This window comes from Candoia aspera, chromosome 5, assembly GCF_035149785.1.
Source record: "Candoia aspera isolate rCanAsp1 chromosome 5, rCanAsp1.hap2, whole genome shotgun sequence".
Taxonomy (NCBI): Eukaryota; Metazoa; Chordata; class Lepidosauria; order Squamata; family Boidae; genus Candoia; species Candoia aspera.
In genome coordinates, this window is record NC_086157.1 from 89,827,830 (window position 1) to 89,855,228 (window position 27,399).

A 27,399-nucleotide genomic window follows, 5' to 3' on the forward strand; every position below is an offset into this window, starting at 1 on the left:
AAGAACTATGAATAAATGAAGCTAGAGAAATGACCTCTTGGCTCATGGTAACCTCTGACATTTTTAGAAGAGGCATATTTCAATAGCATAGTTCCTGCATGCATTTGAGATTTAATTATGGATATTACGTTCTTTCTCTTTACATCTCATAGGGATTTAAATTTAGGCTGGCTGGATTGTTAATCAAGGCAGGTAAATGTATCTAGTACAACAGAATGGCCATTGTATATATTGTAAAGGCTGCATGGATGAATTACTTAGAAAAACTTGCAGGGCTTCACAGTTTTCCAAATTCCAGTCATTTCTGAGTACCATGAGAGCCAATATAATAATTCTGAGATAGTATGTGCACTTTTGAACACTTCAAAAGAAATCAGTATCCAGTTAGAAGCAAGGACAGTATTAAAAATTGGTTGGATCAAAAACTGACCAAAGCCTAAAGCATGGCTGGCTGGGGAATTCTGGGAGTTGAAGTCCACACATCTTAAAATTGCCAAAGTTGAGAAACACTTGTCACAATGGAGTCTGACTCAGATTTGGAGAAGAGGGATTTGGCTGTTGGGGTCAACACGACAAAACTGGACTGGAGATCCTGGGCTGGGCTGAGAGCTAGAAGCAAGGCTGGGAATGTGCTCAGAACATGCTGAATGGCAGCAGCAAGGTCCAGAACTGGTCGTGAGGCTGAGGTTGCAAGAATTGGCAGGGAGAAGATCCTCTATGGCAGCTGGCACAGAGGGCAGATCCTCAACAATAGGAAACTCAGGCGCTGATTCCACTCCGGCTACGGACGAGGTTTCCAATGCAGGTAGGGACTGTTCAACTGGGGCTGCAAGCTCAAAGGATTGGTTGTCTCCAGCAGCTTGCTCTTCATACATCTGCCTTTTATGCTGATCCTTTGTGTGCCTGTTTCCATCTGCAGCCAATCGGGCTGCCTTCTCCTTTGCATGTTTTTCTGCACACCTTTCCTGTGCACTGATTGGTGGATTCAAATCCTCCTCTAAAGACTGGCCAATTAGCATCTCGAACTTCTCCCGCACTGCTGAGTCACCTCTGGGTTTTGCTTTCCCAGTCTCTGCCTGGTAAGTTTCTGTTTCCCCTTCTAACTCAGAATGAGTTTCACTTTCTGAGTCAGGAACTGGCTGAAACCTCACACTAGCAATCCTTGGTCACACCTTGCCTAACTCCTGCACCAGACTCTTAACCCTGTTGCATTGTTGCGCCCATTGCATTTCATGGTTATGTTAACACCATGGCTTTTAGATCGCTCGGCTGTATTTATATTTATTTTTAATTTTTGTTATTGTTTTTATTGTTTTATGACTTTTTTTATTGTTGTTAGCCACCCAGATTCACTAGTTTGAGATGGGTGGCAATATAAACTGAGTAAATAAATAAATAAATCTCTACTGCCTTATTGGACTTAGGCCATTGTTAGTCTTCTTTCACAGCTGTAATAACACTGACCTAACCCCGCCATGAGTGTTGTCTAAATTAAAGTACTTATTGTAAATAAAATGGTGAAACACCTCTTTCATGTCAGATCTCCATCGAACCAGGAGAACACTGGCCTAAACACATGGAAGGAAAAAATTTACAGGAAGCTACTTGAGTTATCTTAGTTGATTAGATGAAGCATATGATATCCTCCTTGCACTAACCATAGTTATAGGTGACATAACCAGATATTTCACAACAGGATTCCATTAGATAGATATGTTTCCATGGTATCCAGATGCCACGAGGAGAGATTGTATCTAATGTAGGTGTTTTTTTTTAAAAAAAAAATCCTGAACGTTAAATGTGGCTTTTATCTTATCAGTCCCAAAACCTGAAGAATCATTTTTCAGAATTTGATTTTACATAGACCTATTCATAGATTGCTCAGATAAGTGGAAGATTGTGGAAAAGAAATGTGGAATAATATGTTGTTAGAGGATAGGGTTAAACGTTTAATCTCATAGTCCATTGTTTCCCCAGTCATATATAGAGACAGATTAATAGGTACAGAATCTTTTTAGTGAGACCATCTCAGAAACTTTGTAGCTTACTATATCCTAAGAGGTCATGTAAATTAGAAAGAGACACATTAGCAAATAGATCCATTTAGAATTTTGAACACTTTGCACTTATAGAATATAAGCATGTTCTTTCAGTATGTTTTTTTATTAAATAATATGTGGCTGTTTACCCTTTGGTCTGGTCTAGTATTCCCTAGCCCTAGAAGACCCAAAGCTACAGAGAGCACTCTCACTGCAGCTGTAAGTGCTGTTTCCCATTCTTTTGCTAAAAGTGGTTTAGTCCAATAGGAACCTACAAAAGAAGACAGGAAGTTATCAACTTTCAAATAATTCTTGTTAACAATGCCTAGTTGCCTGCAGCAAAAGAAATAGATTTTTATGCACCAGCCCATAGACTTTTGCTATAGTCATGCTTGCTCTTTGCTCATGATTATTTACCTTGCCACCTTTCTGACCCAGTTTTGTAAGATTATGTCGGCAAGAGAACAAAATGCCATCTTGCCTGCCAAAGAGTATCTAGATGCCTCTCCACAAATAAACACTTAGTGTATTCAATGGAAAGTTTCATTATGTTAATCATAAATTCATATTACTAGTTGAACAGCCACTTTTCCCTTACCTCTCATTTTAGTATTGGCTTGTGCTTTATCCATCTGAAAATCTACTGGTCCTGTGGTCACTAGACTCCTTGGAATACTACTCGGGCTTGGCTCTCAAGTGTCCTCTTGGCTATTTGACAGGAGAAGCTAGCAGTCACCTGATTATAGTAGAAATCTGCTTGTGTGTGCGCATGCGCGTGCTCTCTCTCTCTCTCTCTCTATATATATATATATATATATATATGTATATTTCTATCTTTAATTCATTTTGTTTCTCAGCTGCATCTGAGCAATCAAAGTGACCTTTTCATCAAAAACTAGATATTACTTGGAAAAATATTTTCTCAAGTGTTCATATCTTATCAACTACAGATGGACCACACTGTCTTACAGTACTAGTTCCAAGTCAAAAGTTATTTGACTGACATTAAAATTTCAAAAAAGCCTACCATATACTTAGAATGTTCAGTTTACTTCTCCAATTCGCAGTTGCCTTGACCAGATAGTGCCAAGAGGTACCATCAGGTTCAAGTTAGCAAATCACTATGTTGAAACAAGGCTGTATTTGGTGCTGGGGAATTTCAACTTACGTTTCCTAGGAGGGGAAGCAGCTCATGAATTCATGGCCACCATGGGCTTGTCACAAACCTGACCCATATAGGAGGTAACACGTTAGACCAGTTTTTGACTTGGAGCCACTGACTGAGACATAATCTAAAAATGGGAGCATCAATCCTTTGTCACAGCGAGATCTCTTTCTGGCTTCTATGGAGTTTTCCAATGCCACAACTTTCTGCAGGGAGGAAGGCCATATTCAGTAAGTGCATCCCAGGTCTCTAATGGATACAAAAGGCAGTGGAGTGCTTGACTGGCCACTGGAATAAGCAGTGAATGGCAGCACTTGACAAGATTGCTCCTGAGTATATTCTCCTTGTTCCCCTATCCAAGGGGGCTCCTTAGTTTATTGAGAAGCTACAGGAGATGAAGTGACAGAAGAGGTAAAGAACAACACTGCTGCAAAACAAATAACAGTGGTAGTAAGAGCAATGAAGAAAGGCTTTACTGAATCTAGAAATAGCTGCCCGTCAGCTTTATTCGGAACCAGAACTTGTAAATTCTTGTAAAGAATTTGCTCAGTATTTGGAGGATTATTTACTTGCATCCACTGAGAATTGGACACCAGCTTAACTACACCTGTTATGATGATGGAGGCTTCATTATGCATTGTTATCTGGAATCGGTTTGAGCTGGTAGATCCTGAGGAAATGGAAAGGGTACTTTGAAGTTAGTCCAGCCAACTGTGGGCCTGATCATTGTCCTACCTGGCTAGTGAAAGCTGCCATGTATGTTACAGGAGGCTGGGTTTGGGCAGTGTGACTATATCCCTCAGGGAGAAATATCTGTCTCCTGCCTTTAAAAAGAAGGTGGCTGGCAACTACAGAGAATTCTAGAGGAAATGAATTATATGGATACTTATAAGTCCGGATTTAGGTCTGTATGGAACAAAAACTGCACTGGTCACCCCGAATCACCCTCTTTGTTCTGATAGCTTTTTCAGCAGCTTATGATACCATCAACTACAGTATATTGTTGAACTGTTTCTGAGGATTCAGGGGGGCACCATTTTATGGTGGTTTTCCTGTTGAGGTAGCAGTTTCAATTGGTAACAACAGGAGAGAGGTTGAGTTGATGGGAGCTCCAGTATGAAATACTGTGTGGACCAGCCTTTCTTCCTCCTTCTATTAACATCTACCTGAAACCCGTAGAAGAGGTCATTAGTCAGAGTGAAATATCACTATATGTTGATGATATTCAGTATGCATCTCCATCTCTAGTCAAACAGATGATGTGTTAGAAGTCCTGATCTGAAGGACCAGGAGGAAGAAAATCAGTTCCAGGCTGAATTCCAGTAAGACAGAACAGCCAAGAACTGCAAGGCTTACTGAATCCAGAAATATTCAATCTTCAGTTCTGGAGAAGGACATATGCCCCTGCATGAAGTTGGCTCACAGTTTTGGGAATTCTTTTGGAATCATAGTTCCTATTACAACAACATATAGAAGCTGTGGCCTGGAAAGCTTTTGCTCAATTATATTTTGTATGCCAATTTCAACCATTTCTGGTTCATGAACCTTGTATATGGTCATGCATGCCATTGTCATAGCTGGACTCTTGCAGTTTGCTTTATATCAGGTTGCTCTTGAAGACTATTCAAAAATTTCAGCTGACACAATGTGCAGTTGCTCATGTAATTATGATCACATCAACAATTGCCTATGTAATTCCATTACTTCAGGGGTAGATTGGCTCTCAATTAGCTTTTAGGTACAAATCAAGATACTGGTTGTCAGTTTTAAAGCACTTTATGGTTTATGAAGCCTGTGAGGCAACCTTCTCTGGAGTGAATCTGTCTACCTATTGATTTTGGGAAGACAGGGCTCTCCTGGGATCTCTTCTAGGGGCTTTCTGGGTGATGTCCCCATCGAACAGCTCAGCCCGGACATACAGTCTTTTTCCACCTTATTGGGCTTCTAAAGGGCCATAAACACTTGGTTCTTTAGGAAAGCATTTGGGGATGCAGGGAGTTAGCCTAGCCCTGTGGGTGATATTGACAATGTATATTAGTGGCGTTTTGTGTGTCAGATGTTGTGTGTCAGAATGCCAAAACCCTATTTTGGCATTCTGAAGGCTACTTAGAACCTAGAGTAATGTAGTACCACAAAAGCCTAAATAAATAAATTAGCAGAAAATTGTTTTGACTGAAATACAAGTTTTCCAAGTTCAGATTATCCCTCCAAGCATTTTCACAGTATAATCTTAAAATAAAGTCTCAAAGAAGTGGAAATGAAGTTAAGGTGATAGAGATAACATCAGAACCTTTAATTGGATTGCAGCCCAGACTCTCTTAAGAGGAAGTCTTATGTGGTTTGGGTCCATATTGGTCCAAATAGGTTCTTTAATAAGACAAACCTAAATTGCCTTAATAATGAAGATGTTCCTATTTGATTAAGTAGGCCCTGAAGATCACTCAGAGTTTTTATTCTTAATGCTCTAAGGTACCATTGTCTTTGCCTATTTCTTCATCAGCTACTCAAATTAGTTAGCATTGTTAGAGTTCTAGAGGGCCAGTAATCTCAACTGGAAAAGAAAATGTCACTCACAGAAAGAAAACAAACCCCAATACCTTTGATTCCATAACAGTGAGCCATAGAAGATACCATGGCTGATGTGAGGTTTGAGTCTGATCCTGACTCTGAAAATGAAACTTGAGCCATAAGAGGAAAACGAGACTTATCTGGAGGGAATTGGGGAAATGGAAACCAGGAGTGACCCAGCAGAGCAGGAGAAATTGGAGACGATGATTGGACAAACTTCGGAGGGAGGTTTGAATCCTCCAATCAGTGCTCGAGAAAGAAAAGCAGAGAAGCACATGAAGCAAAAGGCAGCCCAATTGGCTGCAGAGTAGAAACAGCGCAGAAAGGATCACTTAAAATGGCATGCACGCCAAGAGCAAGCTGCCGAGACAACCAATCCTTCAAGCTCACAGCATCTGTGGAAGAGTCCTTACTGGAGTCAGGAGTCTCACCTGTAATTGACACGAAATCAGAGCCAGCTCCTCCTGCCATCACAGACCTGCTTCCTTCACACGCTGCTCCAGTCAAGCCTAGTCTTGCCATTCCAGCCGAGCACAGTCTTGTTTCCAGTTCTAAGCTTCATCTCACTGTTCCAACCCAGTCCAGCCTTGCCTCTGGATTTGAGCCTTGTCTTGTCACTCCAGCCAAGTACAGCCTTGCCTCCAGTTCCAAGTCTTGCCTTGCCATTCCAGCCGAGTCCTGCCTTATCTCCAGATCGGACCCTTGCCTTGATGCTCCAATCGAGCCGTGTCTCTGTTGTCAAGCCTAGTCTAGCCTCCATGCCAAGCCCAACACTTGTGCTGCCTCAAGCCTCCTCCTTGCCATGCAGTCTAGCTATACCGGGTCTTGCCACTTCATTGAGAGGATTAGCTGAGTTCTGCCTTGCTGTCTTGCCACAATCTCCTTTTACTTCTGAGTCTTCAGCCTTGCCTTGTTATCCTCCACTGCCTATATGGACATGATTGAACTGCACTGTCTAATCTATTCTGAAGACTTTCATTGTTGTAAATAGTTATTTGTAAATAAAGAATTTAATAGTAATTCTGTCTGGCCATCTCATAGTCTGAACAGGACAGCTGATGGATGCAGGTAGCAGCACTGCAGCGGGTATAAACCTCGTAAAATACAGCTGCATCAGACCAATTGCTGATCTATTAAGTACTAATATTAAAATGTTGTTATAATCATCATTATTATACTTTTATATGATTTCAAAATGCCATTATTTTGTTCCCAACTAATGTTTAATATAATGGTACTTAATGAGACTTCAGTATACTACAATCTATATCTCTAGGGATTTGTCCTGCTAAGCTGTGATTAGAACACAAATTGCTTTATCCTGAACTTTGCAGAATTCAATCATTCTCAGCCTCACTGCTGTATTTGGTACAATCAGAAAGTGTTAGAAGAAGCCAACCAAGAATGCACAGTTGTCAGCCAAGAAAGAAGGGGTAAGAAACAATGGATACTCAAGTATATACCTGGAGATGCAGCAGGGAAATTTAAGAAGGGCAGTACTAAAGGGCTCAGATCCTGTACACTAATGCACAGAGTATGGGGAGCAAATACAGTACCAAAAGGATAAAATGTGTTCAAGACAAACAGACCCAACAAAAACGGAGGTGTAGTTGCATTATATGTAAAGAATGACTACACGTGTATTGAAATTCATGACCCCAAGGAAGAAGCTCTGCTGAATGTGTCTGGTGTATATTAAGGGAAAAAGAAACAAAAATGACCTTGTGTAATAAAGGTAAGGTATGTAATACAGGCTACCCTACCAAGCAGAAGATATAGATGAAATCTTTGCAAACCAGGTGGCCTAGATATCAAGAAAACACACCACTGTGATAATGGAGGATTTCAACTACCCCAACATCACCTGGGAATCAAACTCTGCAGCCAGGGGGAGATCCAGTAGGTTCTTTATATGTCTTGCAGACAACTTCATTATCCAAAAGGTAGAGAAGGGAACTAGAGGTTCAACTATATTGGACTTAATACTTACTAACAGGTGAGAAGTGGTTGAAAAAGTGGAAGTGATTGGAACCTTGGGAGACAATGACCACGTAATTCTAAATTTCACAAAATTGTAGTCAGGGAGAACTGAAGTGCTTTCGATTTCAAGAGAGTTGGCTTCAACAAGTTAATAGAAAACATAGGAAGTATTCCATGGATAGAAAGGAAAAAAAAAATGATTCAGAAGAGTAGGGAAGCTCTAAAAAATAAGATAATTAAGGCCCAAACACAAACAATACCAAAGAGGGGAAAAAAGGGGAGACACCTGATGATACCGGTGGATCCAGGAAACTACAGACCAATCAACTTGACCTCAGTACCTGGAAAAATCTAGAAAAGAAAGTCAAGCAATAGGCTTGTGATCACTTAGAAACTGGGTTATTACTAGAACCCAATATGGATTTGTTAAAAACAAGTTGTACCAAATAAATCTTACAGCGTTTTTTGACAATATTAGATCAGCATACCAAGGACATGCTGTAGACGTAGTATAATTAGACTTTAGTAAGGCATTTAATAAAGTAGACGATAGCCTCCTTTTCGATAAACTGGAACAATGTGAGATGGATGGTCCCACTAGGAGATGGTTTTGCAGTTGACTGAACAACTGTAGCCAACATGTGGACCTTAATATGTCTACAGTATGTCTACCTGGAAGAAGGTATGCAGTAGAGTACTGCAGGGTTCTGTCCTGGGCCCAATACTCTTCAGCATTTTCATAAATGACTTAGATGAGGGAATAGAAGGGATGTTCATAAAATTTGTGGATAACACAAAGTTGAGGGAGAAGGAATACTAACACCTCAGAAGATAGGCTCAAGGCTCAAAAGGAACATTGGGTCCTATCCAACAAAATGTTCAATGTTGAGAAATGCACTTATGCAGGAGGTACAAGTACAGGTACAAGATAGGCAGTACCTGGCTTGGCAATAGAACTTGCTAGAAGGATCTGGGAGTTTTGGTAGACCATAGATTAAGCATGAGTCAGCAATGTGCCACAGCTGCCAAAAGACCCAATGAAGTCTTGGACTGCATCAACAGAGCATAGTGTCAAGATCACTATCGTACCACTCTAAGTTAGACTGGTCAGGTTGTACCTGGAATACTGTGTCCAGATCTGATCTCCACAATACAGAAAGGACTCTGAGGAACTGGACAGGGTGCAGAGAAGAGCAGTTAGGATGGAAAGGGGCTTAGAAGCTAAATCCTATGAAGAACAGTTAAAGGAACTTAGTATGTTTAGCCTAAAGAAGGGAAAGCTAAGGGGAGAAATGATAGCAGTCTTCCAATACATCAAAAGATGTCACAGGGCAGAGGATGTTGATTCATTCTCCATAGCATCCATGACAAGAATCAGTGAGTGGTAATTTAATAGGGAGAGATCCAAACTTGAAATAAGAAGGAATTTCCTTACTGAGACAGCTATTAAGCAGTGGAAGAGCCTGCATCCTGAAGTAATGAGTGCTCTATCATTGGAGGTTTTCAAGAAAGATTGGACAGCCATTTGTCCACAATAATATCAGGATTCTCACTGGGCAAGAGATTGAATTAGATGACTTCTAAGGTACCTTCCAATCCTATGATTCTATGACTTGTCAACCAAGACAAACTCAGGCTGATTGCCTTGTTATTGTAGCCTGATATTATGAAAGTTGAAGGAAACCTATACATCTGGAGGGAAACTGATAGGGAAAGCTATTGTTCAGAAAGCTGCTCCCTACATTTATAGTTGGGCTGTCAATATCTTACAGTGTACTAAGCTAAACTGCCTCTTAATGTGTGCTAGGAATATGTGTTCTAGAAATCATTGCAGAATTTCTCCATAGTATGGGAGCAAAGGTGACATCAGTAGTTACCACAGAGACATATTTCAGTGTGCACTATAGTTTCTTTGCTATAGACTTTGGCTCATGTCAAACAGCTTACTTTAGAACTTGATTACCAGTCTGTAGACCAGACTGAGGACTTAAACGAATTTCAGAAGAAGGCAGTGGCAAAACACTTCTGCATTATTGCCATAAAACTACACTGACTTGGACATGAAATCACAATGAGTCAGGTTCAAAAGGGACTTTACTTCTCTATTTCTAAAGTTACTTCAAGGATTAAGTGGGTACTTTGCAGGTACTTCCTAGCATTGTAAAAATAGGCATTTGTTGTTGTTGTTGTTTATTCGTTTAGTCGCTTCTGACTCTTCGTGACTTCATGGACCAGCCCATGCCAGAGCTTCCTGTCGGTCGTCAACACCCCCAGCTCCCCCAGGGATGAGTCCGTCACCTCTAAAATATCATCCATCCACCTTGCCCTTGGTCGGCCCCTCTTCCGTTTGCCCTCCACTCTCCCTAGCATCAGCATCTTCTCCAGGGTGTCCTGTCTTCTCATTGTGTGGCCAAAGTATTTCAGTTTTGCCTTGAATATCATTCCCTCAAGTGAGAAGTCTGGCTTAATTTCCTGGAGGATGGACTGGTTTGATCTTCTGGCAGTCCAAGGCACTCTCAGAATTTTCCTCCAACACCACAGTTCAAAAGCATCGATCTTCCTTCTCTCAGCCTTCCTTATGGTCCAGCTCTCGCAGCCATATGTTACTATGGGGAACACCATTGCTTTAACTATGCGGACCTTTGTTGTCAGCGTGATGTCTCTGCTCTTAACTATTTTATCGAGATTGGTCATTGCTCTTCTCCCAAGGATTAAATGTCTTCTGATTTCCTGACTGCAGTCAGCATCTGCAGTAATTTTCGCACCTAGAAATACAAAGTCTTTCACTGCCTTTACATTTTCTCCCTCTATTTGCCAGTTATCAATCAAGCTGGTTGCCATCATCTTGGTTTTTTTGAGGTTTAGCTGCAAGCCAGCTTTTGCACTTTCTTCTTTCATCATAAGGCTCCTCAGTTCCTCTTCGCTTTCAGCCATCAAAGTGGTATCATCTGCATATCTGTCATGTTCGCCGTTTCAATGTCTTTGATGCATCGTAACGTTTCGCATGTCATTAATTGGATGCGTGTTTCATCTTTCTCGGGAGGATGGGAACGGTTATCTTTTGGCTTTGCTTTGGAATGTATTTGTATTATCTACTGCGCTCAAGGTTACTTTCCCAGGCTAGCAACTCTGACGATTGCTAGCACCTGTGTCGGGCGGGGCTGTTACGAGGGAGGCGGGATACGTTTGCACCAAGGGTTTAAGTTTGTATTTGGCGCGCTTTTGCTCATTCTCAGCTTTCTCTGTATCTGCCTTTAGTACTCTAAATAAATCAGATTTCATTTAGCAGCCTCTTGTGAGTCTGAGTATTTGGGGCTAGGGCAACCATTACATAAAGCTGAGAATCTAAGTTCCTAACTCCGCTGGCCCCTGTCCAGGAAAGACAAGCGTCTAACCCTGTGAGGGAGAGAGCCCGCGATGACTGAACCCGACATCATGATGATGGAGGAAGGGGAACCGGACTCGACCGTGAGGCAGTCCGGCCGACCGTCCCAAGGTGGGGAGCTGTCAGCCATCCGAGAGGAGGCGAGCTCCGAGTCGGAGAGTGAAGCCGGGGGGCTGAAAACGGCCCCAGAGACCACCGTAAATTCTCCGGGCGAGCTGCTCACCTGGGATACGACCCAAGGAGATGCCACGGCAGCGGGGGGTCCCTCCTGGAGGCAGAGATACCCATTGTCCCCCAACGTGGTGCAGGTGCAGCCAACGGAGGGCTCACCCACTCCGGATCGGATCCGAGTGTTGGAGTCCAAAATGGATTCGTTGGAGGCTATATTGAAACAGCTGAGCTTGGATGTGACCTCGTTGCGAGAGGTCCGGGAAGAATCAAGCCAAAGGCATTCAACCCCCTCTTCCCAGGGGCTGTCCCCGGAACGGCGACGGGTGGTGCGGAGGCGCGAAGGGGACCAGTCGGTCCGGATGGAAATCGCAGCATCGCCAGGGCGATCGCCCCGGGGCCCCGTGCCGCCCCAAGCCAGGGGAACACAAGCCGCGGCAGCACCGGTGGTGGGGCGCAGCGCGGCGGGAGGCGGAATGCGAGACTTCCCTGTCAAGTTTGATGGGGACCCGACCAAACTCTCGTTCTTCCTGACGAACGCGAAAGCCTATATGGAAGAATGGGGGGCGTTTTTCCAATCGGAAAAGGCAAGGATCATCACCATTGCCACCAAACTGAAGGGGAGGGCGGCAGACTGGTATGTCCAGATGTGCCAGTCGGAGGCGCCCGAACTGGAAAGTCTCGAGGAGTTCCTCTGGGCGTTGAAGCAACACTTCGAGGACCCCTTAGCAAAGGAGAGAGCAAAGCGAGCCCTGAAGGAACTCAAGCAGGGGTTCAGATCAGTGGCCGATTATGCTTTGGAGTTTAAAGCGCTAGCTGGGAAGGTGGATGACTGGTCCCAAGCCACCATTATCGAGCTCTTCAAGGATGGCTTGAATACAGAGGTGCTGCGCTGGTCCCTGGGGAGGGACGACCCATACACGCTGTATGAGTGGATCCTGCTGGCGGGGAGGGCTGAACATGCACAGGAGATCTTTGCCCAGCGGAGGACCGCCAAGTCGGGGCGGGAGGTGAAGCCCAGCCGCCCATCGACCACCGGGGGGAAACCGGGACAACGACCCTGGGATGAGGAGCGGGAGAAGCGGTACGCCAAAGGCTTGTGCCTGAGATGTGGTAAGGAGGGGCATAGAGTGGCAGCATGCCCGAAGGCAAAGGTGGAGGAACGGCCCGGAAAACCGCCAGCAAAGTCCCCTGCATTGCCGAGGAAGCAAAAAGCTGCGGTGGCTGAAACCGAGGGAGACGATGTAATGTTCTTCGAAATTGAGGGGGAGACCGAAATCCCGCAGCCGGCGGGAAACGCCAGCCACCTGCTCTAAAGGGCGCCGCTGGGCAGGTGGTAGAGGATGGGCGCGAGCCTCCATCGGTGAGTGGCACTTACCGCATACTCATGGTGAAATTGAAATTGGGCTCCCAATCCAAGACTGTGGAAGTATGGGCCATGATTGATTCGGGGTGTTCCCGCTGTCTTATGCACCCCGACGTGGTGGCGGCTTTGGAGCTCCCCACGTTCCCTTTACAGCGACCCATCGCTTTTACTCAGCTGGATGGGTCCGTGGCAGGGGGCCAACCGGTCACCCATTTTACAGGGCGTGTAGCCTTGCAACTGGGCAGTCACCAGGAAGGGCTGTCTTTTGTGGTGGCTCCGGTTGGGGGGCCATTGGTGGTGTTGGGGGTACCCTGGTTGGTGCAGCAAAACCCCCACATAAACTGGGTCTACCGAACTATCACGTTTAGGGATGGGTTTTATCAAGCGGCCGAGGGGAAGGGTGCCCCAGAGGAGATGGTGGGGGTTGCGGCAGCTGCGACTCCGCCTTACCCGGCCTCTCCTCTGGAAGGCTTGCCGGCCGAGTACTGGATGTTTGCTGATGTATTCGGTGAAAAGGAAGCCGATCAGTTGCCCCCCCATCGAAAGACGGACTGTGCCATAGAACTGTTGCCCAACACCCAATTGCCTAAACCAAAAATTTATTCCATGACTCAGAAGGAACTAGCTCTATTGAGGGAATTTGTGGACAAAAATCTGGCGCGCGGATTTATTGAGCCGGCAAATTCACCCGTGGGGGCGCCGGTTCTTTTTCGCCCAAAAAAGGACGGGACATTGAGACTTTGTACGGATTTCCGCGGATTAAATGCCGTCTCAATTTCCAACAAATATCCCTTGCCATTGATAAAGGACATGTTGTCACATCTGGCCAAGGGCAAGATCTTCTCTAAGCTTGATTTAAGAGAAGCCTACTATCGTGTACGGATCAAGGAGGGGGATGAGTGGAAAACCGCATTCAATTGCCCGTTGGGAGCTTTCCAGTATAAGGTGTTGCCGTTTGGGTTGGCTGGGGCCCCTGGGGTATTTATGCAATTAATCAATGAGGTTTTGCATGAACATCTGTTCAAAGGTGTACTTGTGTATTTGGATGATGTATTGATTTATACTGAAACCATGAAAGAGCATGTAGCTCTGGTAAAGCAGGTATTGTGTAAACTCAGGTCGGCTGAATTGTATGCTAAGCTGTCGAAATGTGCCTTTCATCAGACCCAAATTGACTACTTGGGGTATAGAATTTCAGATAAAGGCATAGAAATGGATCCTGCCAAGGTGCAGGCTATCATGGACTGGGAGAGTCCCCGCACCCGCAGGCAACTTCAAAGTTTCTTGGGGTTCAGCAACTATTACAGATTGTTCATAAGGGGATTCGCTGAGATTGCCTTGCCCCTAACTGAGCTGCTGCGAACCAAAGGGGTGGGAGATACTAGGAGAGTCAAGAATCCTGGAGCGCTGTTGAGGTGGACGCCTGCTTGTCAAACGGCGTTTGAGCGCCTGAAAGCAGCTTTTGTCAAAGAGCCAATTTTACAGCATCCTGATCCCTCCAAGCCGTTTGTTGTACAGGCAGATGCTTCCGATTATTCTATTGGGGCATTGTTGATGCAGAAGGATGAGGCAGGATGCCTCAAGCCCTGTGCCTACTTATCCCGCAAATTCTCTGAGACTGAAAGGCGTTGGCATGTTTGGGAGAAGGAGGCATTTGCAGTAAAAGCTGCATTAGAAGCTTGGCGGCATCTGTTAGAAGGGGCAAATCATCCCTTTGAAGTATGGACTGACCATAAAAACTTGGAGGCTCTTAGTACCCCTCGAAAACTGAGCCCCAAACAAGTTCGTTGGGCTCAATTTTTCAACCGATTCAATTTTCAGTTTAAATTTATTCCAGGGAAAAAGAACTTCTTGGCTGATGCCTTGTCAAGGCAACCTCAGGACTCTGGGGCAGCGCCAGATGTGGTAAGCACCCTATGGACGGCGCCCCAATTGGGCATGCAGGCTGTGACGCGAAGCCAAACGCGCGCGCAGCAGCCGCCCACTACAAGCGCTGTTCAGCCAAGTCCTTTGTCAATTCCCTCCCAGTTGCAACAAAAGTTTCTAAAAGAACTGAAAACGGATACTTGGTTGCTTGCAAATAAAGACAATGTTACTTTTGACAGAGGCTTTGCTTGGAAATCCGACCGCCTCTACGTCCCTGAAAGCCTCAGAAAAGATGTGTTACTACGTTCACACGATGACAAACTTGCAGGTCACTTCGGGTTTGTCAAAACCTTGCACCTCGTTCGGAGGCAATTCTGGTGGCCCACATTACGTAAAGATGTCAAAGACTACATTGCCTCCTGCACTGTTTGTGCAATGTCCAAGCGCAAGGTGGGCAAGCCCCAAGGACTGCTGCAACCGGTGGCAGCCCCTTCTTCCCCTTGGGAGGAAATCTCCATGGACTTTATTGTCGAGCTCCCGCCCAGCCAACGCAAAACGGTCATTTGGGTGGTCAAAGACTATTTCTCCAAACAGGCGCACTTCATCCCTTGCGTGTCCATTCCGTCGGCCCGTCAATTGGCTCGCCTATTCCTTGTACACGTGTACAGGTTGCACGGATGTCCCTCCCGCTTGATTTCGGACAGAGGTACACAATTTACCTCGCAATTTTGGCGGGCGTTTCTCAAGCTGTTGGGCACGAAACAAGCCCTATCCACGGCTTGGCATCCTCAGACGGACGGGGCCACTGAGGCGCTTAACTCGACTCTAGAACAGTACCTTCGAGCTTTTGTGAATTACCAGCAGGACAATTGGGTAGACCTCCTACCATTTGCTGAAGTGGCTTACAACAATGCAGTGCATCAAAGCACTGGCCAAACCCCCTTTCGGGTAGCCCTGGGTAAAGACTTTGTACCTATCTCTGATCTACCACAACCTCCGGCTGGTGCAGTCACTCCAGATGATTGGACAACACAACTGGCTGACTCCTGGCCAATGATTCAAAAGGCATTGGCAGATGCACAAGCAGATTATAAACTATATGCTGATCGGAAGCGGGCCCCCCAACCGGCATTCCAAGTGGGGGACTCTGTGTACCTTTCAACAAAGTTTATCAAGTCATCCCAACCTTCAAAGAAACTTGCGCCTAAGTTTGTGGGTCCTTTCCCGATTATCGCTCAGATTAACCCTGTGACTTTTAAACTTGACTTGCCTCATAACCTTAAACGCTTACACCCTGTTTTTCATTGCAGCTTACTCAAACCGACTATTCCTTCTGACCGCTGGCATCGTCAACCTCCACCTCCCACCCCCATCATGATTGATGGTCAGCAACACTTCGAAGTTAAAGAAATTCTGGACTCTAGACGCCTTCGCAATTCTTTGCAATACTTAGTTCGTTGGAAACATTTCCCTCATCCTGAGTGGGTCGCTGCACCAGATGTAGCTTCCCCTGTTTTGGTAGCCCGCTTCCACTCTGCTTATCCCACAAAACCGGGTCCCTAAGTGTATTTTTAGGAGGGCGGTATGTCATGTTCGCCGTTTCAATGTCTTTGATGCATCGTAACGTTTCGCATGTCATTAATTGGATGCGTGTTTCATCTTTCTCGGGAGGATGGGAACGGTTATCTTTTGGCTTTGCTTTGGAATGTATTTGTATTATCTACTGCGCTCAAGGTTACTTTCCCAGGCTAGCAACTCTGACGATTGCTAGCACCTGTGTCGGGCGGGGCTGTTACGAGGGAGGCGGGATACGTTTGCACCAAGGGTTTAAGTTTGTATTTGGCGCGCTTTTGCTCATTCTCAGCTTTCTCTGTATCTGCCTTTAGTACTCTAAATAAATCAGATTTCATTTAGCAGCCTCTTGTGAGTCTGAGTATTTGGGGCTAGGGCAACCATTACAATATCTGAGATTGTTAATGTTTCTTCCAGCAATTTTAACTCCAGCCTTGGATTCCTCAAGCCCAGCTTGTCGTATGATGTGTTCTGCATACAAGTTGAATAGGTAGGGTGAGAGTATACAGCCCTGCTGTACTCCTTTCCCAATCTTAAACCAGTCTGTTGTTCCGTGGTCTGTTCTTACTGTTGCTACTTGGTCGTTATACAGATTCTTCAGGAGGCAGACAAGATGACTTGGTATCCCCATACCACTAAGAACTTGCCAGAGTTTGTTATGGTCCACACAATCAAAGGCTTTAGAATAGTCAATAAAACAGAAATAGATGTTTTTCTGAAACTCCCTGGCTTTTTCCATTATCCATCGGATATTGGCAATTTGGTCCCTAGTTCCTCTGCCTTTTCTAAACCCAGCTTGTACATCTGGCAATTCTCACTCCATGAATTGCTGAAGTCTACCTTGCAGGATCTTGAGCATTACCTTACTGGCATGTGAAATGAAAAAAATAGGCATTGCACAGGTATTATTTTTTCCTCATTAAGACAACAGAAGCCATAAAGAGAAATCTGAAAAGGAAGGTGATGATACACAGACTCCATAGTTAGGGCAGCATAATCTTACCATAAAATCCTATCTATCACCATGAATCCATTTTCCAATTCAGTTCAGTTTTGGGGTATCTAAAGAGCTCCCCACCCCCAGTTCACTCCACATTTAGATAGGCAGTGACTGAAGTGTTTGTTGATATTTCACAATATTTTTTTAAAAAAAAATCTGTTAGAAATTATGGAAGCCCCAAGATTTAGCTCATGTAATTGCATTTATCTTTGGCAATTCTTAGCTCTAAGTTAAGTGGTCCATACTGAGGTACTGAAACTGGAGGTGGCAGAGTGAAGACTTGTACTGCAAGTGGTAAAAAGCCCCTTCAGTTGAATACCTACAGCTGAGATGTGGTCTAGTAAATAGAGAAGAGACAGAAGTTACCTATTTATGTGACAACATAAGGCAGAACTTATATCTAAAATCAATTACCTGAAAGTACTGTTATGAGTGATGGAGCCCATGCTCCAGTTTTGAATGTCATGGCACACTATCAGCTCATTGGTATAGATGCCATGATCTCCAATTCTGTTTTTAGATATAATTTGTTTAGCTTCATTCAGTATTGTTTCCTTGCATCTTTGCCCCAAAATGGATGAGGAAACTATGATAATTCTTTTTAAAGATGATTTCCTAAACTTTAAATGTTAATTGTTCACATTCTCCACTTTATTTAATACATACATACACACATTCCCTTTCCTACTGTACAGCTACTTTGGACAAGATGCAGATACATGGGATCAGTACAAAACCAATTTATTCAATTTCTTTATCCACATAATAAAGAGATTATCCAAGATCCCCTGATCATTAGCTTATCCAAAATTACAGTGTAGTTTCAAATTAACTTTTACTCAAAAGGGACATTAAGGGAACTAAAGAACTGCTTCACACCTGCTTATTGATACAGCAAATTCTCTTCCACAGTCCATGTTTCTTTTGGATTGGATGATACACTGTATGTTCATCTGTATAAGAACCTTCTAATCTTTTTCTGTTTGGTAAAGAGGCTTTTTGGTAACTTCCAAAGCTCCTCCTTTCCTCTATAGCAAGTCTGGATTATAAAATGACTATGCAAGACATTGAGATCAGATTGTAGCACTACAAGTTATTAATTCAGACAGATACCTTAAGAAATGAAGTGTGGTACAGAAAATTAAGAAAACTGAATGTGTTTTTTATTCTTATTTGAACAGTGGTCCCACAGGCATAAAGTGGAAATTTGTAGAAGAGAAAGACTTTATTCTTTGTCAGAGGAGCACAGCTAAACCCATGTTCACAAATGAGATGCACAGAATCCAGAATTAGTGATGGCAAAGTCACATTACTAGATACAGCAATGGAGAAATGACCATCTGGTGTGCAATGTACAGCCACTGGAAAAGGAAGTCCAATACACAACCATGGAATCCCACCATAGACTTTTCATGATTTCTATGAGTTGCCATCTTGTTTTTTGTCATCTGGTCAGTTTTTTCTCCAAAATGGTAGCACCATAGATTCCCGCTGGATACCATGTTGCAAGAATGGAAATGGCATAACTTGATGGGAAAGCAATCCATTCCCATATTGTTTACATCTTTTCCAGAAACTGAAAATATACATATTTAAGGCCAAACCTGTTGGCAGATTGCTGGGAAAGCCTTTGGCCCAGGAGAGATCAGAAAAGTCACACACCAGGCATTTCTATAAAAATAATTTTATTTACAGAAAGCAAAACATATTTAAAAGTCTTGGCTCTTAGTGAGAGCAGCTTGACTCTCTACACGCCTGCACAAAAGGGAAACAGAAACTAAAACAAGTCTGGGCAGGTTCTTCCCTTCCCCCCAGGTGCAAAAATTAACATTCGAAAAGGGGACAGTTGAATTCACCTGGCCAAAATGATTAGTTACCATAGTAACCTTAACCTGTAGTAGAAAACAATATATTAACACTCCCCTTATTATACTACAGATTAAGATGTCAACCAATTTTCTTTGACAACTCTGTATGTCTTTCCATTCACATTATTTTAACATTATCTCCCCTTTGGTTTAACAGAAAGCTACCATCCTTCTTCCTGTGTATTTCCAAACCTAGGTTGTTACAATTCCAAGGCTTTTTAATGTGAAATGGCTTTTCATGCAGGCTTCAAAATCAAGCCTTTGTTTTTCTGTTGGTGTGAACAGCAGCAAATCAACATAAATGCACAGATACATACAGCCTTGTTTGTCTTTCTTCATATATACACATGGATCTGCTTTTCCTTTTTCAAAACCAAAATTCTGCAGTTTTCCATCTAATTTTTGGTTCCAGGATCTAGCAGCTTGTTTTAACCCATAGATTGACTTCTGCAGTTCACAGACTAGATTCTCCACTTTTTCATAGCCAGGGGGTTGCTGCATGTATAATTTGTGGTCTAACTCACCACAGAGAAATGCAGTTTGAATGTCATAGTGGTGAACTGACATTCCTTTCAGTGCAGCAACTTTTTAACAGTAATCTAATTGATTCACCTTTAGTAACTGGTGCAAAAGTCTTGTCAAAGTCTAAACCTTTCCTTTGAGTGAACCCTTTTGCAACCAACCTTGCTTTATATTTTTGGATTTTTCCATCAGCATCCCTTTTTAGTTTGAAAACCCACATACAACCCAGACAGCGTTCATTGGGAGGTAGGTTTACCAGTTTCCATGTTTTATTTTCTTTCAAGGATGCTAATTCCTGTTGCATGGCAGAATGCCAATTTTGTGCAATCTCAGGTGGTAAAGCATTCACTTGTTCTAAAGACTCAGGTTCTGTGAATATGTGAAAAGCCTTTACTGTTTCAGCCTGAAAACGTGATGGAGGAACGCCTTTATTACTCCTCTGAGATCTGCGAGGTAATACAGGGCTTAAATTTTGACTCCTATCACTTTCCTGAGAAGCATCTCTCTCATCAGACAGATCTTCAGTTTGCTCTTCTGGTTTAATGTCCTCATCAGGCAAAAGATCACCATCAGCAAATCCTTGCTGTTCTCTTGTGGTGGTCAGATCAACTGGAGAGCTAGAGTTTAATCTCCCCCAGTTTTGTTCAGCAAAAGAAGCGCTTTTGCTAATTATTAATTTCTCTCCCATTATGAACCTGTAGCTCCTTTGGCTTTGTTCATAGCCAACAAAGATGACTTTCTTTGTTGTGGGGCCTCCTTTCCTTCTCTGTTGTTTTGGAATATGAACCCATGCAGTGCTACGAAACACTCTAAGATGGTTTACCTTTGGTTTCACACCATAAAACAAATGGAATGGAGTGTCCTGAATCACAGAGTTATACAATCTGTTTTGTACATAACAGGCAGTAGATATTGCCTCTCCCCAATACTTAAACGATAAATGGGAATCTTTTAGCATGCATTCCATCGCATTTTGCAAGGTTCTGCCCTTTCTTTCAGCAACACCATTTTGCTGAGGGGTGTAAGGGTTAGAAAGAATTTGTTCTATCCCTTTTTCTGCTAGGAACCTTTTGAATTTGTGAGAAAGGTACTCTCCTCCTCTATCACATTGGAGTGCAGATACAGGCCTAGGGAATTTTCCATTTGCCCATGTCACAAAACTTTTAAATTTCTCAAATGCCTCATCTTTATGTTTTAAGATGTAGATAAATGTGTATCTTGAGAAATCATCAATGATGGTCATTGCATACCTTGCTTGTCCAAGACTTGGAGCAAAAGGACCAATAATGTCAGAGTGTACAATTTCCAAAGGCCTTGTTGTAACTCTGTCACTGTGCTTACTCACAGGAGCTTTTAGTGTTTTGCATTCTTTGCAAACTACACAGTCTAAGTATTTATCACAGGGTTTTATCTTTAGGTCAGCACACAGCTGTGGCATTTGTGCTATATATTTGAAATTAGCATGACCAAATCTCCTGTGCATCAGGTGTACACATTGGTCATGATATGGAGTGTTGCCAACTGCAGCCTTGCAGCTTGGCTTCCTTGAATTTTGCACAATGTACAAGGAGTCTTTTAACATACCGGTAGCACACAATTTTCCATGTTTACGTATCTCACAACCATTTTTCTTAAATGTTATGATATACCCTGTTGCAGCCAATTGTGCCACAGATAAAAGGTTTGATTGTAAATTTGGCACATACAACACACCTTTTACAGTTTCTCCCAAGTGGGATAAATACAAGTCACCTTGTCCCATAATTTTGGTCACAGACCCATCAGCTAAAGATACACTTTGTCTTTCAGTTTTAGACAGTGACACAAAAGAGCTTTTACAATTACATAAATGACAGTTGGCCCCAGAATCTAACACCCATACATCAGAATTACCCTTCTCAGCACCCTGTGCAATTTGGGTTATCTGAAGAGCCTTCTTTTGTGTTGCCCTTGTGTTGTTCTTCTCTGTCTTTCTATTCTTGGGTCTGAAGGCACAGTCTTTCTGCAAATGTCCAGCTTAACCACAATTGAAGCATTGCTGGCTGGCTAGCGCTGTGGCCTCAGCTTCCTTTCCCTTCTTTTCCTGCAGCTTTCTAGAAGAGATGGGGGGGATCTTTTCTCTCTCTTCTCCCATTCAGTGAGTAAGCGCTGTGTAACATACGAATGGGTGAGGTCTGTTTCAGGCATAGCCTCCAGGGTACAAATCAGCGTGTCCCATGTTTCATTTAGTGAGGACAGGAGAATATATGATTTTGTGAGAGGTGTAAATTCTATTCCTCTCTCCTGCAACTCAACAAACAGCTGCTGAATATAATGCAGGTGCTCAGGAAGGCTATCTCCTTCTGCAAGGTAGGCTTTGTACAGCTTTTTTGTCAGGGTAACTTTACTCCCTGCTGTTGCCTTTACATATAAGTCTCTCAAAGCATCCCAAAGTTGCTTTGCAGACTGCATGCCTCGCACGTGGACTAGCTGATTGTCCTCAACTCCCAAGATAATGGTGGCTCTAGCCTGCTCATCCTGTCTCAGCCATTCAGCACTGGGATTTTGGGGGGTTTGCTCACCAATTGGCAGCCAAAGATTCTCTCTGTGAAGATACATCTCCATCTTCAGGGCCCAATTCAAATAGTTGGTCTCTGATAGGCGCTCCAGAGGCATCGCTGAGGGCTGGGAGGTAGCCATGGCTTCTTCCTTCTTTTGCAAGTCACCTCAGCTGGCTTCTTTGTCCTGTAGACCAGCAGTTGCTGGAAAATCTCCAGGCGGCTCCAAAGAAAATCTTCACAGGTCTTTGCTACCTGCCTTTAAATTGTGCATGAGGTGTGGAACTGATCTCTCTATTCTCTCTGGGTTTTACTGGGTTTCCTGGGCTGTTTCCTGGGCCCATAACCTGTTGGCAGATTGCTGGGAAAGCCTTTGGCCCAGGAGAGATCAGACAATTCACACACCAGGCATTTCTATAAAAATAATTTTATTTACAGAAAGCAAAACATATTTAAAAGTCTTGGCTCTCAGTGAGAGCAGCTTGACTCTCTACATGCCTGCACAAAAGGGAAACAGAAACTAAAACAAGTCCGGGCAAGTTCTTCCCTTCCCTCCAGGTGCAAAAATTAACATTCGAAAAGGGGACAGTTGAATTCAACCTCTGCACCTGGCCAAAATGATTAGTTACCATAGTAACCTTAACCTGTAGTAGAAAACAATATATTTACAAAACCTTGTAGCCAAACTGTCCTGTTAAGTTTTGCAAGATAGGGCAGCATACAACATTCTTCCTGCAAAGGTTGGGGTTGTTTTATACACCCAGTTTTCCCCCAACATCACTAATATGAAATATTTTGTCCTCAAACCAATGTTCATTCTATACTTAAGGTGCCTATACTAAATAGGTAGTAAAAGCCTTTGACCTACCAGTATTGCCATAGTAACAAGGAACATGAGGATCACCAGGGGTATAGCAGCAGGCATTTTCTTCACATTCTTCCTGAGATATAGATTGAGAATCACAACTGTTTCTATAGAGTTCAGCATATACTGCTACTTGGAGCATCTGGAGCTGAAAGCCAATTTGTTAGAAATAATACAACCTAAACTATCCCCTTAAATGTAGAATATATGTTTGTTATTGTTGAACTGCTATTTTCTGTTCTTCCCTGCTGAATTATAGTAATTGTAGTAATTGACATTTTTGAATGTTCAAAATCTACATTTAAGGCACTTAAAGAGTTTCTAGCAGTTGAAAAACATCTGCTTCTTACAAATACTATCCAAGATACATAAAATCATAAATCTGAAACCCCATATTGAGACAGTATTATTTCACATAGACTTTTCTTACACAGACCATATTTTCTTTGGAAAAATAAAGGACAAACCTGAAAAAGGGGCAAATATGAAAGAGGTTCATAAGGATAAGCACAGATTGTTTATGTTTATAACTTTGCTTTACAAAATAAAATTTAAGAACAAAAACAAAAAAATAAAGAATTTAAATAAAGGACAGCTTTCTGAAATAAAGGAGTGTCCTTTATAATATAGGATGTATGGTCACTGTAACTTTACTCTTTCTTCTTCTAAATAGTTCCAGGGACAGATTCTAAAGGTCGAGGAACTGTAAAATTCCACATGGAACATGCACTGGACATTTCAGCTCATCATGGAAAAAGACTTTACCAGCAGCATCTAGTATTTGTACCCTAAGGGTCATCACAAAGCTGCCATTCTTTATTGGAAAAAAGGCAAAGCATCATTAGTAGTTTCTAATAATTAAGTCAGAAAAGGGCACGCACGTACAAACAACTGCTCAGTGAAGAGTTCTATTATGGAATCTAAAGGATCATCCCATATTTGTAAGATCCCTATACAGGATTCATCTGAAAAACTATATATCAGTTTTTCATGAATCTATGCAGTATATGTCATTCACTCCTATATGGATTATTTTCCACTTGGGTGGTGGGTGGGAGAAAGAATAAGTAACATGCAAAGGAACCTTAAAGTGACCTAGTTCTGAAATGCTATAGGATCAAGTGATACAGCAAGATCTTTTATCACACTATGCTATATTCCTAGTTGTTAGTCATCAATTAAAATCACTGAAGATCAATTAAGCAATAACAACTTTTAATAGCTGGTTTTTTTTTATTGTAATACCATCTATATCCCACTTAAGGTAAAGGTTTCCCTTGACATTAAGTCCAGTCGTGTCCAACTCTAGGGGCGGTGCTCATCTCCGTTTCAAAGCCGAAGAGCCAGCGTTTGTCCGTAGACACTTCCGTGGTCATGTGGCCGGCATGACTAAACGGAACGCCATTACCTGCCCGCCGAAGTGGTACCTATTAATCTACTCACATTTGCATGTTTTCGAACTGCTAGGTTGGCAGGATCTGGGACTAGCAACTGGAGCTCACCCCGTCACGCAGATTCGAACCGCTGACCTTCTGGTTGGCAAGCTCAGCAGCTCAGTGGTTTAACCCGCAGCACCACCACGTCCCTATATCCCACTTATAAGGGATAAATTACTACCATTTTGGTAAAGGTGCATCCAGCATATGGAGCATACATCATTCTTCCTGCAAAGGTCGGAACTGGAAACTTTGCTTCCAGGTGATGGAGATACAGCAGATTTACTAAGAGGATAGTATCAGCCATCTAAATCAAAGGGAAAAATAATGCATTCTTTCTGAACTTTCCAATAATACCTTTAGACCAAAGAGTTTCATTTTTCTCCCTTCCACAGCTTATTCGCAAAAAGATCAACTCTGAAGTTTGCCACACATCAGTACTGTACCTAGTAGGTCAATTATAATTTACCGCCTTTGTTATTCTTCTGTAATCCTTTCTCCTTGACATGAGATCATATAACAGACTAAAACACTCCATTGCTAAAATGGGAGCTTTAAACCCTAAATTCATTCTCATACTAAAATAGCAGAAGTCTATGTCTACTTGCTTGCGGTGATGGAACTAAAATCAAAGTCTGAAGCCCAGATAATTTAATTCAATATTTCCAAATAACACAATATTGCAGGCCACTCCTTGACCAATTCAAGGTATTTTTTTTTGCAAAGAACATAATGTATCTTCTCTACTTCATATATAGAAGGCAACTGCATTATCAACTGAATCTTATTTGAAACACAGGCTATGGGACTGTGAATTCTACCATACCTGAGCCAGTAGGTCAAGAAGGTTTAAAACAGTCTAAAAGATATTTGCATTTTGCCCAAGAGATAAAAACAGGTTGGAAGTTCTGGAAGAATAGCCAATGCTCTATTATTACCCGCTGGGAATTTTGAGAGCTGTAAACCCAACTCAGCTGAGGGATGTCAAATTGGGGAAGAGCTCTTTGAGAAAGCTTGAATGTAGGATTAGGGAGCATGACTAAGTTCTACATGAGACCAAATACATATAGGGTGGATTAATGAAAAGAAATCTGGGAAGAAAACACTGCAAAACTCCAGTTACGAAAGTGAAAAGAGATTTTAAAAAATGCATTTTCTCACTATAGATATAATTAGAAAGAAAATTACATATTTTTCTGGAAATATCTCATAAGCTTCATAGAAGCATTCTTCTGAAGAATGATGCAGTCAGAAATCAATACTCCAAAAACATATAATTGGTAGAAATTTGCTCCACATTTACTTACCTAAAACAGTCAGAAGAGGCATGACTTCTGCACAGGTTACAGGTAATGTTAACTGCAAGGCATTCCTGCCACAGTATACTATATTGCTACTCCACAGTCTTGGCATACTTTTAAAGCTACTGGGTGCACCAGAGACACAGAAAAAGACCAACAAATTATCCAGAATAACATTATGTCTAAGGGGCCCCAGAACCATTTTACTATAGTCATCCTGACTCAACCATAGCCCCTATAACCGAAGGACATATTTATAGAGGCTTAAATAAGTTGTGATTGGTCAAAAGCAACAAAAGTGTGTAGTCTTTCTTTGGGCCTGAAAAACTGTAACATTCTCCTGAGAGAAGTGAAAAGTAATCAATTTATTCCTTTCTGTTGCTCTCCTGTTTAAATTCCAGCAGCACCTGCTCCACATTTATCCAGTTTTATTTGTTCTGAAATTAGTTTTCTAAATCCAGCCATATTTGTCAAAGCAAAATAAACAAATTTCAAAATGGTAATAAATGAAGCAGCATCTGAAAATCTCTTTCCTGGATCAGAATAATAATACATCCTATGTGTGAGTTAAAAAAGAGGTTTGAATAGGAAACTGAAGTAAATGCCTTGGGTCTGCAGAAATGCCAGATTTTTCTCTTTCTGGCTTAAAGGGACCTAAAAGTGTTGCATTTTCCTTGGTAAATGATGCAGCTAATCACTATAACTGGGATGCACATGCACTCAGTGTAATTATATTTCAGAGTAAACTACAGTTTTGTGACAATTCCATAAAGGATTCCTAATGTAAATAAACCCCAAGGAAACATTTGTTATGGAAACTATGTGCTCCTTGCTATTGGATCTCATGCAGAGTTAGGCATGGTTCAGCTCAGTAATTTCTTCAAGTTTTGATATAGCTAAATTTGTATATAATTATAGTATTCATCTGCAATTTTATATGAACAAACTTGGGAATAAGGATCTTGTGTTCAGTGGGGATTAAACATGTATAGATTCAGATGGCTTTGCATTTTTAGCTTCTTCTAAAAGGTGACTAGCTTACCTTTAATAAGTATATTGTCAGAAAGTCAAAAATTCAACAGGTATTGTTTTCTGAGAAGAAAGCAATGCTGTCTGAACACCTTTTCTTTCTTCGTCTTGCTCTACAACTGTTAAAGAGGCCCTTTATGTAAAGCCGAGTTAACTTTCCCATCAAGTGAACTGAAGGAAGATGCCTGCAGGGAGATGCTCCAAAGTTTTCCAAAGAGATAAATCTTTCAAGGTGTTAATTTGGATGTGGAAAATTTAAATGTGTTTTTCTTTGGCTCTGTCTGAACAATAAATGAATCACAAATAAGTCAAGTGCATTTAAGGTTTTGTACAAATCTAGTCTATATAGTTAGTCTATCATTCAGTATATTATGTGCATTTAAATTTACTACATTATGGTTTAGTATGATTTGTGAATCCAGTTACTTTGTAGCTATTTAAATGATAATTTAGGATTTACTTAACCAGGTTTCATTAAATAAACTACATTGGTTGAATTTATATAATGTAAACACAAACAAACAAGCCACATTTGGCTTAGTGTGCTCTATGATCTTAGCTTTTATTTCATAGCCTAACACACACATTTCCAAAAATATGAGACTGGTCACATTATGTTGTTGTTGTTTATTCGTTTAGTCGCTTCCGACTGTTTGTGACTTCATGGACCAGCCCATGCCAGAGCTTCCTGTCGGTCGTCAACACCCCCAGCTCCCCCAGGGACAAGTCCGT

General features: G+C 42.2%; 1 protein-coding gene across 1 annotated transcript; it reads right to left on the bottom strand.

Moving 5' to 3' along the window:
* Window positions 1–17,293: 17,293 nt before the first annotated feature.
* On the bottom strand, window positions 17,294–25,815 carry LOC134498568 (zona pellucida sperm-binding protein 4-like). Its single transcript, XM_063304726.1, is given in 8 exon segments — window positions 17,294–17,416; window positions 17,419–17,446; window positions 17,524–17,621; window positions 18,283–18,470; window positions 22,905–23,049; window positions 23,626–23,715; window positions 25,685–25,782; window positions 25,785–25,815. Coding segments are annotated over 8 exon segments (801 nt in total).
* Between the last annotated feature and the right edge of the window lie 1,584 nt (window positions 25,816–27,399).